Source organism: Miniopterus natalensis, chromosome 17 (genome assembly GCF_054644295.1).
Source record: "Miniopterus natalensis isolate mMinNat1 chromosome 17, mMinNat1.hap1, whole genome shotgun sequence".
In the NCBI taxonomy this organism is placed as follows: domain Eukaryota; kingdom Metazoa; phylum Chordata; class Mammalia; order Chiroptera; family Miniopteridae; genus Miniopterus; species Miniopterus natalensis.
The window spans coordinates 36,427,635-36,444,664 of NC_142097.1; the positions used below are offsets into that span (position 1 = coordinate 36,427,635).

Genomic DNA, 17,030 nt, shown 5'->3' on the forward strand with positions numbered 1-17,030 from the left:
CCCTACTGGGGATGGACCCCCCGCATCCCCCCCCCCCCCCCCCCCGCAAGCGCTCTGCGCCCTGAAGGCGAATTATCCCGTCACCTCCTGGTTCCTGGGTCGACACACTCCACCACTGAGCTACACGGGCCAGGCATGAAAAACTGTAACGATAACTAACAAGTCAATACAATCCTCCTTTAACTTTGTTGAAAGCAAAGAATCGGAACCCATTTAAATCATAACGATTCGGCCCCTTCTCCGTTTCAAACTCAGGACACATAAATTTAGGGCCTCATTAGCTTTTGCTTTGGGATCCGAGGCAGGAAGAGGATGGTAGGGGATCTAAGAAAAACTTAGAGCCTAGCTGGTCGGATAGCTGCCTACCGAAAACCAACCCTAGGATTCCTAGCATTTCTAGGACAGGACAGCGCGGGAAGGCCTGACTGAAGCTGGCCTAGCCCTGAGAACATCCGCACGTCCGTCTGCAAACGGCGTGTCCCCGGCCGGCCCTTAGGGGACTGGGAGAACTCGCCGGGTTTAAAGGGCGCGGTAGCGGGAGTGAGGAGAGTTCCCCTTTGGCTCGCCGGACAGACTGTCAGGCCCCGGGGCTCGGTGCGGCGAAATGCAGCAGGACCTCGCGACAGGCAGCATTTTAACTTTTCCTCGACAGCGTGGAGAAGCCGCTGGGGATAGCAGCTGCAGAGTGGAAGTCAAGGGAGGTCACACAAGAGGCTTCGCGCTCGGAGACTTGGCCTAGAACTTGGAAGCCCGCTGCCCCGCACTCTGACCTCTATGCCACCCACGCCCCCATTCACCCGCAGTGCGCTGTTATCTCTCTGACTGACATCCTTGTTAGCCAATAACGTTTGGGACTGAGAAAGAGCCTGCCCCCTAGAATTAAGAAGGACAAGTCATTGGAATGACAAACGTTTGCACCAATAGCGAGGAGGTTCCAAAAGCTACAGGTACAATAGCCAATGAAGAGAAGGAACCGTCCTAAATGACGTGTCAGGCAGCCAACGCCCGGCGCCACTGTGGGGAACGCGTGGCTTCCGTTCCGAGAGGGCGGGGCAACGTCTCAAACGGAAGGTGGTAGTCGTCCGAGCCCAAGCGGGTTTGAAACCGGGGGTCGGACCCGGCGGCTGTCGTTGTCTGTCGCCGAGGCCCCGCTTCCGGGCTAGGCTGCCCCTGCCTGCCCCGGCGCCGCCTCTCGTCGGACCCCTAGGTCCCAGGCCCGGCTCCCCGCCTGACTCGCGCCCCGCCCGCCGCATCCCGCTACCGACCCGGCCCGCACTGCGGCCCCGCCGCAGCCACCATGTCCCTGCACGGCAAACGGAAGGAGATCTACAAATATGAAGCGCCCTGGACCGTCTACGCCATGAACTGGAGCGTGCGGCCTGACAAGCGCTTTCGCCTGGCGCTGGGCAGCTTCGTGGAGGAGTACAACAACAAGGTGGGCCGGGCAGGGGCTCGGAACCCAACTGACAGGGAGCGGGCCCCTGGAGCGCCCTTTCCGGGCCCCAGCCCAGACCCCTGGACCCTCCTGGGGACTTGCCTTAGCGCCACGGAGCGGTTCCTCTGAGTCTGGTCCTGAGTAGAGGGTTTCGCACTTGTTTCATTGAAACCTGGCAGCATTCCTGTGCAGTCAGGAGAGTGGTTACCCTTGCCCGCATTTTACTGATGGGGAAACCGAGGCACAGCGTGGTGACTTGCCGGAGTCAGGCAGCTATTTCGTGGCGGAAACATCTCAAACTCGAATTTACACCCCAACGCTATGCCGTTTATCCCTTCTATCTCCCACCCCTCCTGCCGCATTGCTTCAGTTGGGAGGCGGAGGAGGAAAGAGGGAGTGATAATTGTGAAGGGTAATGCTCACGCTTTGGTTGGTGTCATTCACTCCTGGCCACGTTGGATTTCTACTAGGGCTGTTTATGGCGCAGACCTCCCCTCCCCCTACTCCCGGCCCCAGGTACTATTCATGGTTACCCCCAGTCCCTCTGCCAGGATTGCCATGGCTGCCTCATATCTGTCCTTTAAAAAGCGATCTCTTTTTGAAAATCCTGGCCTGTAGCCTTGATCCCGCTATTGTTTTCTGGATAGAGAAGGATGATACTTGCCATATCTTTTCTTGGCTTCTTCATGCTTATACAGATGTGTAACCTTGAGTGGCAAGTATCCATCAATTTGAGAAGCCTTCATAGAAGCACCCGTAGTAAGTGGAAGCTTTTAAGGCGGCAGTGCCGCATAAATTTATTTTTGAAAGCTGTTGAGAAAATTCAGTGGGAAGAATTTTCTTTCCTTTATCTCTTAATCTCTTCCTTTTATTGTATTCGAGTAAATGTTGTGATTGTTAGGGTTCAGAGCAATTGAAAGCCTTGGCTAGTTTGGCAGGCATGGTGCAGGGAGGAAAAGCCAGGCAGTCTGTGGGGAAGTGCACATGTCAGTCTTACCATTTCTGACCCACACTTTGTTGTAGGAAAGGTGAAGGTCCTGTAAAAAACATTTGAACATTGTGAGTTTGTTTACAGTTCTTCAGGAGCACAGCTGTTTCTCTAGTGTTAGGTCTTAACTTCTTTGGAATCCCCTCTGAGAAACTGATAAAAGTGATGGACTCATTTCCTAGACATTACACATAATTTACAAATACCATGGAGTTCCCCCATTACTCACAGAAACCAGAAAGTCCAGAGCAAGACATAATTTTATTTTCTCTGATTTCTCTTTTCTCCCTTATTATGTCCATAGTGGACAGCAGAACTGGGAATGGAATTCAAAGTCCTGATGTTAAAACCATGTTAGTAAAATTAAGAGCACTAGAACTATTGTTTAAGGATACATGTGAAAAAATAATAATAAAATGTCTTTTAAAGGGCTTGAGTCTTCACACAAATAGATGGTTTTTTCCTTGCAAGTTCTTCCAGGGTTAACTTGAGTAAGTAGTAGAAGTTACATTTTTAAGAGAAGACAAACTGAGCCACATTTAGGCTGCTGGTGGGAATCAGTGGAGTAATTGGTGTCAAACCTCAGTTGCAGGAACTTTACCCCCAAAGTTTGCCCCTTCATTAGCAACTGTGTGAGAGCTCCTTTGTGCCAGGCACACAGGCAATGTGGCCTTAGTAGTGTAATGCAAACTAATAATCCCATTGGTAACCAAATAAGCAGTTAACTATATCTTAACTATGTGATGTAGGTGATCAGTATCTTAAAACTATTTTGGTGCCCCCACCTATCTAAGAGTTTAACCTTGTGTGTGTGTGCGCGCATGGACAGACACCTTTGGCAATCTGACTTCAGATGTCTGTCACAATTATGTTTTCTGTCACAATTATGCTTTCAAATGCATAAAATACATAGGATTATGAAGGAAACCAGTTATATTGAACTAGTTATCAAGAACATTTTTTAAAAAGTGGTGATATATACCCTGACTGATGTGGCTTAGTGGTTGAGCACCGTCCCATGCACCAAAAGGTCACCGGTGCGATTCCCAGTCAGGGACCATGCCTAGGTGGTGGGTTCAGTCCCCAGTCAGGGTGTGTGCGCGAGGCAACCAGTTGATGTTTCTCTTTCACATCAGTGTCTCTCTCTCTCTCTCTCTCTCTCCCCCCCCTTCCTTCCTCTCTCTCTCAAATTAATTTTTTTAAAAAGAAAGTTGTGATGTAGCAATATATACCTATGTATTAACTCATTAAATTACACCATCCAGTGTAATTATTACTGTACTTTTGAAGTAGTGAGGAAGGTAAACAGCATTTCAAGATGTTTAACAACTGTAATGTAATATGAAAAAAGTAATTTATATTTGTGACAAAGTCACTGATTCATGCTGCTGTGAGTAACTGCCTCCATTTGTAATTGAAGGAAATGCTAAATTTCAGCTAGAGGTTAGTGAAAATATGAATGTAACGTTCAAGTTCATGAACTTCAAGAAATCCTGCTGTAGCCCGGCTGGGTGTGGCTCAGGGGTTGAGCGTCAACCCAGGATCCAGGCTATCGGGGTTTGATTCCCGGTCAGGGCACATGGCCTGGTGGCGGGCTCCATCCCCAGTCGGGGGCGTGCAGGAGGCAGCCGATCAATGACTCTCTCATCATTGATGTTTCTCTCTCTCTATCTGTCTCCTTTCCTCTGTATGAAATCAATAAAGATATATTAAAAAAAAAGAAAGAAATCCTGCTATAGAGGGCCTGTGCCTAGGGGCTGGTGGGCGGTAAATCCCACCTTAAAGCAGTGATTCTCAGGCTCAGTTTTGGAGAAACTTTGACATGGATGTGCCAGACTTCATAATTTGCAGGAATTTAAAAATTATTGTTTGGAATTTTCAGAGCTTTGGTTTCTGCTTGCCCTCAACAGTATTGCCAGCAAGACAAAATAAATGGACATAGCAAATTAACATTGATGAAAAGCCCAGAAATGGTCTTTTTTGACTCTGTTATATTACTTTTCATTTCTCAGTATTGTGGTAGCCCTTCAGGATCCTCATTCTTTTGCTCATTAATTCAACAGATATGTATTGAACACATATATGTTTTAGGCACAGTGATGATGCTCAGTAACTTTATGTAGTCTTCATTAGCAGATATGAGATTGACAGCAATAAAGAAAACATGATTTAGTACACATAAGTATTTTTGATAGATATTTAGACTTTTGAAAATTATGCAGTGTTCCATCAGCCCCTAATAAGACCATCAGCAGGGGAATTTAAAACATAAAACTCTTCTGGTTTTAACTTCCCTCCTTTCTTTATTCTAGACAGCGAGAGGACTGATTCCTCCATAGGACCAACTAGATAAAAGTGCTGCTGCTTTATTATTTTTTGCTGTAACCTGGCTCACACAGACTTACTGGAGATGCTATGATCTGAACAAGGAATGACGGTAGTCTGGCCTGCCTCAGGCTGTGATGCCTAATTGGGCAGCCTCTGTGCCAAGAGCTGAAGGGGTGCTGAGTCAGAATTCATCTCAGAGCTTGACAAGGCAGGATCATTGATCAGCAATTGTCAGGAATAGGCTGGAAGGGAAGACAAATGGAAAAGACCAAGAAAAGCTATTTTAGTCTCTCAGAATTTTGCTCTAGCTGATTTTGGTTATGTTAACGATTTGGGGGAAATGTTCCACTCACTGGAGGGTATGTTGATTTGGATAACTTAGACTGAAGGGTCTTGGGTTCAGTTCCAGTCAAGGGCACGTCACTCAGTTGCAGGCTCAATCCCTGGCCCTGGTCCGGGCACGTGCGGGAGGAAACCAATCGATGTGTGTATCTCACATCGATGTGTCCCCTCCCTCCCCATCTCTCTATCTCTGAAAAGCAATGGAAAAATATCGTTCAGTAAGGATTTAAAAAAAGAAAGAAAACAAGCAACCCAGTAAAAAATGAAACTCTTCTGTGTGATACTATAATGGTGGATACCCTTCATTCTACATTTGTCAAAACCTATAGGATGTACAACACAAAGACTGAGCTCTAAGGTAAGCTCTGGACTTTGGGTGATAATGATGTATCCTTGTAGTTCATCAGTTGTAACAAACATACCACTTTTTAAAGGACAAAATATTTGAACAGACTTCAGAGAATAAATACAGATGGCAGATAAGCACATGAAAAGATGCTAAATATCATTAGTTGCTAGGGAAGTGCAAATTAAATACTACTACACACCTATTAGAATGACTTCAAAAGAAAAGCTGGCAATACCAAGTACTGACAAGTATGTGGAGCATGTGGAACGCTCATGTAATGCTAGTGGGAATGCAAAATGACAAAGTCACTTAGAAAATGGGTTAGCCGATGTGGTTCGCTTGGTTGGGTGTCATGGACAAAGTTTTTTAATAAACATACACTTACAACATGACCCAGCAATTTCACTCTTAGTTGTCTACCCAAGAAAAAATGAAAGCATATTCCCCCAAAAGAACCTCATACATAAATGTTTATATCAATTTACATTAATGGCCCCAAACTAGAAATAACCCAAAAGTTCATCAACTGGATATAGTGTTTCCACATAGTGCAATATTTATTCAGCAGTAAAAAAAGAAGACACTACTGATACAACAGGGATGAATCTCAAGAGTGGCGTGCTGAAAGCCAGTCACAAAAGACTCAATACTGTGATTCCATTTATATGCTGTTACAGAACTGGTAAAACTACAGGTCAGGGGTTGCTTAGGACTAGGGGTAGGGGACTGACTGCAGAGGAGCCCAAGAGAACTTTTTGGGTTGATGCAAATGTTTTATATCTTAATTATTGTGTGCCGGGGGGGGGGGGGGGGGGGTTACACAACTGTATACATTTACAAATGTATACATTCCAAATCATTGAACTGTACACTTAAAGTAAGTGAAATTTCATTGTATGCAGCTGTACCTAAATTCTTTTTTTTTTTTTATTTTAATAAAAAAGAAAGATACTGGTATCTAAGACAGAAGTAAAACAGAGTAAAAGGAATTCTATTTTTCTGTTGTATAATTAGTGCTTATCCTCTCATCGTGGATCTTTAGCAAAAATTCTCCATTCCATCTTCCAGTTGGTGGAACTTCATAAGCAAATATACACTGAATGGCATTTGCCACTGAGCCTGACTGAGTTTGACAGCAGAGAATAGAAGTCAATATCGGCCCAAAATTGACTCTAAGAAAAAGTGGCCAGAATCAGGGAACTTGCTCATTAGTGGTACCCCCCCCCCCCTCTTTTTTTTGTTGCCAGTAGAGTGGTTTGGGTTCTTGAATGCTCATTTTTCATACCTTTATGTGTAAACTTATTACTAGCCAATGGGGGGCAGGGGGCAGTTTGTGTGCGAGATTTCACTTTGTTGTGTGGGACTGGGACTGCACAGGGTCTAAATACCCACAGCATTTCAAGACAGTGGAGTAACTAAAACCACACATTATCAGAGGCCTCAGGGGTGGGGGGGAAGGTGTAATCTGCTGGGCAAATAATGCAGTTCTGTGGATCAAAAGTGTAGTTTTTGGAGTCTGAAAATCTGTCTTCAAGTTTTGTCTCTGCCTCTTACTAGCTTTGCAGTGTTGACTGTGACCCAGCCCTCTGAGTCTGGGTTTCCTGTCTGAGCAATGGGATAATTGGATTAGATGCCCTCTCTCTGTAATAGTTCTTGCCTCTGTAGTACTGCGCCAGGACTTTTGTCACTGCCCAGGGGTCTGATATATTTGACGCGGCACAATTTTGTTGTGTTACAGGTTCAGCTTGTTGGTTTAGATGAAGAGAGTTCAGAGTTTATCTGCCGAAACACCTTTGACCATCCGTACCCCACCACAAAGCTCATGTGGATCCCTGATACAAAAGGCGTCTATCCAGACCTACTGGCGACAAGTGGCGACTATCTCCGTGTGTGGAGGGTAAGCAGGTGCTCGTGTCAGCTATTATTAGCATGGAGTCACGGAGAACAGGCCGGGGGTTGGAGGCAGTGAGTGTCATTGCAGTTCGGGAGAAACAAATGCTAGCCTATCTGAAATGACCTTGTTTGGCTCAGCAGATTTCCTAGTAAACCTCGCCAAGGTTCCTGGAAGTCCCTGCTGCTGGCTACAGCCAGCCCTGGAAATCCAGGGCTCAGCTAACCTGACATAACCTTCTGTAGGGGTGGAGATACTTGAGGCTTCTTGTTCTGTTTACAACCAAGATACTTTTGAATAAACTAAACAGACTACTGGGCCAATGATTCTAGTAAAGTATGTGTGTGGATTATGGAGCTTCACCTCCCCTCTTGGCTGTACTCATCAGCAATGGTGTTTCCTGGCCTGGAGGTGTAGTGCCCAGCCAGGCAAGGTGAGAAGACCTCTCCTTTAGAAAAATTTGGGAAACAAAGCTAGACGGAGGAGAAAGCTTATAAAGAAGTAGCAATCAGAGAGTTCCTCTGGGTTTTATTACTTTTTATGATAAAAATGGTCCGTCCGTGTGTGTCCCGCCCCCTCTCCCCCCATCTTAAATGTACTTAGATATTGTCTAAATGGGGCTTAAAAGATTTTTTTAAAGATGAGACTGGCTGATTTTTTTAATTGTTCTTTTAGGTTGGTGAGACGGAGACCAGGCTGGAATGTTTGCTAAACAATAACAAGAACTCAGATTTCTGTGCTCCTCTGACCTCCTTTGACTGGAATGAGGTCGATCCTTATCTTTTAGGTAAGGGGGGGGGAGGGAGTGCGGAGTCCAGTTTGAAGAACCAAAGATACATTTTCGCAGATTTAACCAGGGGCCTGAGGTATAGGCATCATCCTAGAATGGGGCCCAGTGGGAAAGAGACTAGATTTGGAATGTGGTTATTAATTCCTCATATGGAATCAAGCTTCCCGTGTGTATATGGTTTGTCTCCAGTCAGAGTCTAAGGTCTCAGGGTAAGGATTGGGCACTTGACTCTGGGACTCTCCTGGTACCCTCCCTATGCTAGGAAGTGTTTGTGGCACGAGGTCTCTTCTGCTGAACAGGTGAGTAGGCACAAAGAGAGAAGCTTGCCTGGGAACCTCACTTCTGTCAGCCACTGACATGCACTGGTTGTTTCCAGGTACCTCCAGCATTGATACAACTTGTACCATCTGGGGGCTGGAGACGGGGCAGGTGTTGGGGCGAGTGAATCTTGTGTCTGGCCATGTGAAGACCCAACTGATTGCCCATGATAAAGAGGTAATGATGCCTTTCCCTCTCTGCTTTCTGTGTGGTCAGACTGTCTGCTCACTGTTTTGCAAATGATGTGGAAAATCATAATGCTAACATTGTGTCTAAATTGAAAATAGTAATGTGTCAAAACAGTAATGTGTCAACACTATTGTAAAGGAGTGCATTTTTTGATTGATATAAACAACTTGTTCTATAGTCATTTTTCCTTTCATGCCAGAGATTGCTGGGGTTTTTTGTTTTTTGTTTTTGGAAATGCCAGATGGCAGAATTTTATAGTTTTATTAACACAAATACAATGTGTACACAATCTGTCTATTCATTTTCTTTGCTGCGCAGCCTGGCATTGGGATTGGTGACTGTGATGGCCAGCTGGGCTGCTCTTTCCACAATGGCTTTGCGGTTCTTTGAGGAGATGTTGTGAGCAATCTCAGCACAGTAAGATTTGTTGCACATCAGCACCACTTCAAGTTCCTTGACGTTGTGGACCAGAAACTTCCGAAAGCCACTGGGCAGCATGTGCTTTGTTTTCTTGTTGCTCCCATAACCAATACTGGGCATCAAGATCTGGCCCTTGAATCTTCTGCGCACCTTATTGTCAATGCCTCTGGGTTTCCACCAGTTTCGCTTAATTTTGACAGATCGGTCTGACTGGTGCTAGATGAACTCGGTCCTCTTTCTGACAATCTTGGGTTTCACAAGGGGTCTTAGGGCAGCCGTGGTGCGGAATAGGAGATGGCTGCCACCTCCATAGGCAGCTCTGAGGAAGAGAGCGAGATTGCTGTTTTTTTAACAATGAACTCTCTATAGATAAACTTGGACCTGATGTGATTAAAAATTAATCTTATAGTAACACTTACCTTGAAATATATTTGCTTTTTGGGGAGAGAGATGGTGGGAGGGAGGCAGGAAGAGGGAAATTTCCTGGCAGTCAAACCAAATTCATCAATAATTCTGTAAACTGGTTTTATGAAATTCTAGTACTGTATGTTCACTTAATACTTAAAACTGTTTGGTATTGAATATGGTTTATCTTGTATCGTGGTAGAAGACAGCCACTGGCTCTGGCTGCGCTGAGCCTGTCTAAGCACACAGAATGCTCACTCAGGATTACTTGTGCTCTGTTGGTCAGCGGGGTATGTGCTCTTTGTTTTATCACAGGGGTTGGAGGAAGAAGACTTGGAAAGCAGGGATGTAGGAAGAAGCCAGCTAATTTCTATAGCAGAATGATCTTCACTCTTTGGAAAGTCACTGATGTTAGAGCTCTTGGGCTCCCGACTTGCAGACACTGGTTTTATTTAACTCCTTCAGTGTCATGAACAGGGGTTTAGATGAACTAGGGACAGCAGATTTCCCTGCTATGGGAAAAGGAAGTAATGGATCAGAATCTGACTGAAGTGTCTTACTCACCAATAGGTCTATGACATTGCATTTAGCCGGGCTGGTGGTGGCCGGGACATGTTTGCCTCTGTGGGCGCTGATGGCTCCGTGCGGATGTTTGACCTCCGCCATCTAGAACACAGCACCATCATTTATGAAGACCCACAGCATCACCCGCTGCTTCGCCTCTGCTGGAACAAGCAGGACCCTAACTACCTGGCCACCATGGCCATGGATGGTATGGAGGTGAGCACCCTGCTTCAGGCTAGCATAGGCCCAGCCACCTAACTCTGGTGCTACTTAGTATATCTAGAGCAGTGTTCTCAACTGGTGTTAGTTTTCTCCCAGTGAATTTTTGAAAATGTCTGGAGACAGTGTTGATTAACCCAGCTCAGGGGGAGGGGGATAGTGCTACTGGCATCTAGTGGGTAGAGGCCAGGGATGCTGCTAAACCTCCTACAGTGCACAGGATGAAGAATTATCTGACCCAACATGTCAAGAGTGGTGAGATTGAGAAAACCTGATCCAGAACAAGCACAATGTGTTAAGAACTTTTAATACTTGAAGAGTTGGAATTGGTATCAGGAAAAGCAATACCACCCAGCCGGGCGTGGCTCAGCGGTTGAGCATCAACCTATGATCCAGGAGATTGAGGTTTGATTCCTGGTCAGGGCACATGCCCAGGTTGTGGGCTCGATCCCCAGTGGAGGGAGTGCAGGAGGAGCCAATTAGTGACTCTCATCATTGATGTTTCTCTCTCTCCCTCTCCCTTCCTCTCTCTGAAATCAAAAAAGACATATTAAAAGAAAAAAGAAAAGCAATATCTAAAAAGTAAACCAAATTGTACGTGCTTATGGTGCTGAGTAGAGAAGCAGGCAGTTTCCCCCTTCTGTAGTCAGGACAGATTCTTCCAGTTTTAGAAAACAGACATGGAAATAGCAACACTCTGTAGGCTATTACTTGATAGAAGCAGTAAATTGTGGGTAGAGATAATGCAGTTATTAACTGTGTTTTGGTGAAGCCAGCACCTCAGATTCCTTACATTCCAAATTCTACTTTGGGGGCAGAGGGTGCTGTTGCCGTCCTGCTGAGCATGCACAGAATCTTAGCACACACACCTAAGGGGCCTTGGTGCGTTATCCAAATGCATGTTACCTATTCCTGCATCTCTCCTTCCGTATCAGTCTAAAGACCCTGTGTTGCTTTAGATACAGACTATAAATTACCTGTGTCTTCTTTTGTTTTCTTTTTCCTCAATCCAGTAGCTACTTTGGGGACAGAGACCCTCTGTATTTAGTAATCTTTAAATCTACAAATGAAAAAGTTATGCTTAAAAAAATTTTTTTCTCTCTTGTATAGTGTCTTTTGTTTTTGTTTTTTCTGTCACACTCTGAAGTTCCTGGGCCTTTTCCTTGTTATTTCTGCAGGTAGTGATTCTGGATGTCCGAGTTCCGTGCACACCTGTCGCAAGGTTAAACAACCACCGAGCATGCGTCAATGGCATTGCTTGGGCCCCACATTCATCCTGCCACATCTGCACTGCAGGTAATCAGGGTGGGGGAAGGGCAGCATGGGGAGGGAGAGGTAAGGAGATCGCATCCCACCATCCTTTCCTGGTGCCTGCTCATCTAAGATGAGAGATGCCCACCAGGTCCCATTCTATCGTCCTAGCTCTGATGCAGTGAACAAAGCCCTGGGACAGTCAGAGACTCGCTTTGAGTCCTGGTTCTGTGGTTTGGGGCAAGTCCCTTAACATTTCTGAATCTCAATTTCCTCACCTATAAAAGGGGGAGCTTACAGTAAAATCTTCCTCACTGGTGTTTCAGTGAGCAAATGTTTTGTAAACTGTGACCACCAGCACCACCAAATGCAAGGATCATTACCCTTTTTGCCTGAGTTGTGACCTTGCTTTCTGGCTTTCTCTGTCCCTAGCGGATGACCATCAGGCTCTCATCTGGGACATCCAGCAAATGCCACGGGCTATCGAGGACCCTATCCTGGCCTACACAGCCGAGGGAGAGATCAACAACGTGCAGTGGGCATCGACTCAGCCCGACTGGATTGCCATCTGCTACAACAACTGCCTGGAGATACTCAGAGTGTAGTGTTGGAGGTGCCATGCCCACGAGGCAAGGGCTTACGTGTTTCCCGCCTCTGCCCCACCCCAAAGTAAGAAGAAACATGTTTCCGGTGGTCCGTGTGTCTTTCATTGCTTTGCACCCACTGTTACCAGAAGTTGCTCTAGGAGTTCTTGGCCAGTTACCCCATTGCTCTCTGTGCCAGACTCAGTACTGTGTGGCGCCTCTCAGCCCAGGGCTGAGTTTTAAGATTTTCTCTCTTTTCCTCTTCTTCTTTAGTTCCTCAATTAAAAGTTTCTGTATATTTGTTTGTCAGCCTTTGTGTTAATGAGCATTACAGGCACTGGCTGTGTTTGTGTTCATCTGCCCCCAATGTCTCTGTCTGTTGCCCAAGGCAGCAATCTGTATCCATGTCCGTGTTAGCACTTAAGTGGGAACAAATACCGATTTGAAGTTGTCTTTCCTCTTACTATCAATGTCTGTAACAAATTTCAACTTTGTATATTTTTTATCTATCAGGCTAATTTTTTTATGAAAAGAATTTTACTCCCTGGCTTCTTCCTTTGTTTCATAGTCCTCCCTGTTAGCAATTTCCTCTCCTCCCTCAGTGCCTGGACCTGGCACTAGGCCCTTGGCCCTATGAGCAGTTTGCCTTCTTGCATCACTGCCTGAGCAGAACAGACCTGACAGGGAGTCCCAAACCACCTTGGTGCTCTGAAGTCGGCCAGCTCTCACACCTTTTTTCAGTCTGGCTCTTCTCAAGGGTATTCTGGGCTCCAAAACAGATGTCTGAAGCCTTCTGTTACTCCCTGAAATACCTCTGTCCAACCCCACTGGGACCTATTGGGAATGTGCTAGAGCAGAGATAGGCCGATTAGGGTGCCTGACTTGAGGGGGGAGTAGTTTCAGGAAAGCTGAGCATAGAGCATATTTCCAGTACATAGTTTCAGAGTCTGTGTTTCCTCCAAATAAAAGCCCCAGGCCATTCTCTTTCATGTCTTGAACGATAGGCAAGAATGATCAGTAAGCTGAACTTCAGCATCTCTGTTTGCGTAGTTAACTGTGACGGGTGGTATACCAGCCACTCTTTGAATTGAGTGCTCTGAGGTGAGAGACTCCGCTTGAGAGGCACACAATCTGCTTCTAACCCTGAACAAGATCTTTAGAGTGTGGGAGGGTGTCAGCTCTTGTAAGGGAGGGACTGAGAGCCATCATGATTTTAGGCCATCAAATAAATGGCTACAAAAAGAATCAGAGACCCCAGGGTCAGCCAGTTAAGAGCTCTACACACACCTGTCAAGCACCCCACCTCCAGTTTGGGTTCTGAGCAGTATTGGACTTAGAGGCTGCAGGGGTCTATTTCCGTTATGTGAATGAGTTCCATGGAGGGGGCTTGTGTGTGACTGTTGGTAGGCTGAGTTTAGGACACACTCAGAGTCTGGGCGGGAGTCTGCCCGGTGCATTGTGCTGTGCCAAGTGGCTGAAGGTTTCTGAGACCCTGAGAGTAGCAGACCTTAAAGCTAATGGTTTTGTCCACTTAGGCTCTCACCTGCTCTTGAGAAACAATAGTTAGCTTTGTTTTTCTGAGCGCTTTGAGCTCTTTGGTTGTCTTCCTTTTCAGAAACATGTATTTGTATCCCCAGAGCTCTTTGCTTTACTACATAGGAGCTTGTCCCAAAGTAAAAGGCTCTTTTGTAGGGCTATTTTCCTTTCTACCTTTTTATATTTTTATTCTGGTTGGGGCTTTTACTGGTCATCTGCTTGAGGCTGACTCTCCTGCATTTACCACCAGATTTGCAGTGTGTTATTTGGAGATGTAAGGTGAGCAGTTCTTGGTCAGAACTCTCCTCTGCTTGTAATTGTGTTTGATGATTCCAGGGTCCTTCTCTCAAGGGTAGCAAGCCTAAATCTATGGTTGTTTGCTCTAGGAGGCAGTCCGTTCCTTCCTGTGGAAAATTGTTTGAAATGAAGGTCAGAATGGTAGAGGGAGCTGCTCCTACTGAGGCAGGGCTTAACTATACTGAGTTCTGATTTAAGATTGCTTTCCTGGTCTGCACTTAAACCTGGTCTGAATGGTGAGATTTGTAAACTAGAACTGAAAAACAACCTGGAGAGAAAAAATTAGTTAATGGTAATTAGAATATATTTGGGTAAAGTTGCTCTTTATTCTGGAAAGCTACAACTTTTGATTTTTTTCCCCTTGCCCAGTGTACTCCCAGCCCTATCACTGACTGTCCTTAGGCCTCACAGTGCAGTCCTCCTTCTGGCATCCCACCTGGGGCCCGGGTGAGACTCCCAGTCTCCCTGAGCAAACACACACTCATAGTTGCTGGGGTGCTGGTATTTGGAAGTCCCAGTTCTTACCCTCTCTTTATGCCACAGGCCAAATGACCTCATGGCTGAGGAGGGGATTTCTGTAGTCTTGAGATTTAGAAAGCCTCTTAGCCAGCCATGTTCCAGGAAGCAGATATCTGTTGTAGTTTCAAGAGCAAGTGTCTGTTTAGTTTGTTTAGGTTTTCAAATTGACAACCAGAGAGCATGGATGGGAGGCTCTGGATCTGCTCTCCTTGAGTCTGAGAAGAGCAGCCGCCAGGACTTCACTGGGAAGGTCATGGGGCACCTCTACGCTCTTGCTCTGGTGGCCCTTTGACTTGTTCTTGGCCCCTGAGCTGAAGCTACCTTTGTTTTTCTTGTTTGTGCTGAGCAGACGGGGAGGAAGGTGCTGAATAAATTAGGCCTCAGGCTTCTCATCAGAGAGCTGGTGAATGGGTACAAATCCTTCAAGAGGTTAAGTGTTTACACTCAGGAGAGTTGGAACCCTTTCCTTCCAGGGAGGAATTGGGCAACAGATGAGGACTTGAAGAGGGAAGATATTTGATAACTAGGTGAGAATTTCTTATCAGAACCAGGATTGGCTCTCAGAGAACTGGTTAAGATTTGGGAAGAAACAGAAAAATTGAGATTTTTACAAGGTTTTGATAATAGTTGTGGCTGAAATTTTAGAAGACGATTTAGGATGTGGGAGAAAATCAATGGCAAATGCTGCTTTAGGTCAAAGGAGAAAGTATTAGAGGGCAGTAATGTCTGCTGTGTGGCGGAGAGAGACTGTGTCAGGGATTATTCATCCGGTACCTGTGATGCTGGGTAACTGTGGGGACAGGATGACAGCTCAGGGCAGAGGATCCCCTCCCTGCAGCAGCGCAGTCATACATGATGTTTGCTGGTAGAAATCCTCAGGTCTTGGGAGTCCTGTGACCATTCCAGACCATGGCTCTTCTTGGTTGTAGGTTTGTGGAGAGCTGAAGAAGCAGAGGTTGTGAACAGTCATGCTGACTTTCCCTACCCCTCCCTTTCTCTTCCTCCTCCCTTCCCACTTTCTATCCCCTGTAGAACTTTCTCCCTGCTGCAACCTGGGCCTTGACTTCCTAGACTGTAAGAATATGTAGGAGCTACAAGGTTTTCCAAACATGGGAGGGCCAGCCCAGTACCATCTCTCCACCTTCCCAGTTTGAGAATATGGCAGTTCCTTCAACTGCCTGGCTTGGGGTAAGGGAGACCATTGAAGTAGAAACCTCAAAGCAGACTCTCCCCTTTACTCTCTACACTCCAGGATGAGGAAGGAGGGCCATGCTTGGCACTTCAGTTGGGTTTTCCCTGAGAGGAAAGCTGAACTGAGCAGTCACTGTGAACCTGGGGCCAGGCTCTCTAAGAACTATCTTTTCTGTACTGGCTGAACCAGCGATTGAGACAGTCATGCTGCAGAGCCTTGCCCACCTCCCCCATCTGTACCCTCTTCTCCCACAGTTGTCATTGCTGCTAAAGGTCAAAGGCAAATGTATGGGTCAGGTCCTCAGGCTACTTTCTGGATGTTATTTTTTAAATATGGGACATGCAGGTGCCTTTCCAAAGAGGCTTGGACTGGTATATGAAACCATAAACAAATAAGCTAATGAAAGTATGAACTCAAGAAGAAGGATGTTGGCAGTCTGTGTAACAGCTGGAAAACTTATAAGTGCCCACCTTTGGGACAAGCGAGTGAAAATGAACTTTTGATAACTGCTATTTAAAAGAAATGTTCTCACCTTGGGTTGATTGTGGTGTACAGTATGTTATGAAACTTGTTGAGCTAAAGCTTTGACTTGAGTCAAGTATGAATCATTTGCTTTGGTTCCTGTGTATTTTACGACCCCCCGTCAGTGACTTTCCATCCCTCTTCCCCTAGTGTGAATTTGTAGCATGATTGTACAAACCTCTATTTAGAAAACGGAGATTTCCTGTTCTCTGAAATGTTGAGCTCTAGTTAATCAATCCCTGTCCCTTTAGCCTAGCGTGTCCGAACTTACTTTCTTGTTATATATTTAAACTTTTCCTCTATACTATGGATTTTGTGGCATCCTATGGTCAGGTGGAGAGGAAGCTGCCCCTTTGCAGAACTGTACTGTAACTATTTTTCTTTTTAAGATATTATTTTCACAGGACTGATTGTACACAGGGCTTATAATAAAATTTTAACACTGTGCTGTGAAACTACAATGGTAAATCCCCATTGAAGGCTATTTCAAAGGCACCTGAATGTGGAATGTTATGTCTATGACTTTATTTCTTGCTTCCTGAGTATATTAAACCTAACTTCGCCCTTTCGTTCTGTTTCAGCCTCCTGTATAAGACCGTATTTTCTGCCCATCATACTTTGTAATAAAACTTGAACATGTATAGACTGACTGAATTTCTTGTGATGAATTCAGTTCTTCCCATTCTGCCACTGTGGTCATGTTCCAGAGACACTGGCTGGGGGATTAGACTCCACCCCAGCTCATGGCTATCTGACAGCCTGACTTACCACCTTTAACAAAACACAGAGCACCTACTCTATGCCAGGGGCCATGACCTTCAAGTTGCTCACAGTCTACCAGAGGAGATACCACAAAAACAAATACTGTCAGTTTTGTGCAATAACAGGTGT

General features: G+C 45.6%; 1 protein-coding gene and 1 pseudogene across 1 annotated transcript; one reads left to right on the forward strand and one right to left on the reverse strand.

Moving 5' to 3' along the window:
• Positions 1 to 1,140: 1,140 nt before the first annotated feature.
• DCAF7 (DDB1 and CUL4 associated factor 7) lies at positions 1,141 to 16,780 on the forward strand. Its single transcript, XM_087826286.1, has 7 exons — positions 1,141 to 1,435; positions 7,181 to 7,339; positions 8,009 to 8,120; positions 8,500 to 8,618; positions 10,026 to 10,235; positions 11,417 to 11,534; positions 11,922 to 16,780. The coding sequence occupies exons 1-7, from the start codon at positions 1,298 to 1,300 to the stop codon at positions 12,092 to 12,094; spliced, it is 1,029 nt and encodes a 342-aa protein (XP_087682412.1). The 5' UTR covers positions 1,141 to 1,297; the 3' UTR covers positions 12,095 to 16,780.
• LOC107530466 (large ribosomal subunit protein eL32 pseudogene) lies at positions 8,849 to 9,926 on the reverse strand (annotated as a pseudogene).
• Positions 16,781 to 17,030: the final 250 nt, after the last annotated feature.

Bases quoted from the DNA above. Each gene is read 5' to 3' on its own strand.
- DCAF7 (XM_087826286.1), top strand. From the start codon at position 1,298: ATGTCCCTGCACGGCAAACGGAAGGAGATCTACAAATATGAAGCGCCC. The intron at 1,436-7,180 runs GTGGGCCGGGCA...GTTGTGTTACAG, and splicing joins TGGAGGAGTACAACAACAAG to GTTCAGCTTGTTGGTTTAGA. The intron at 7,340-8,008 runs GTAAGCAGGTGC...TTGTTCTTTTAG, and splicing joins ACTATCTCCGTGTGTGGAGG to GTTGGTGAGACGGAGACCAG.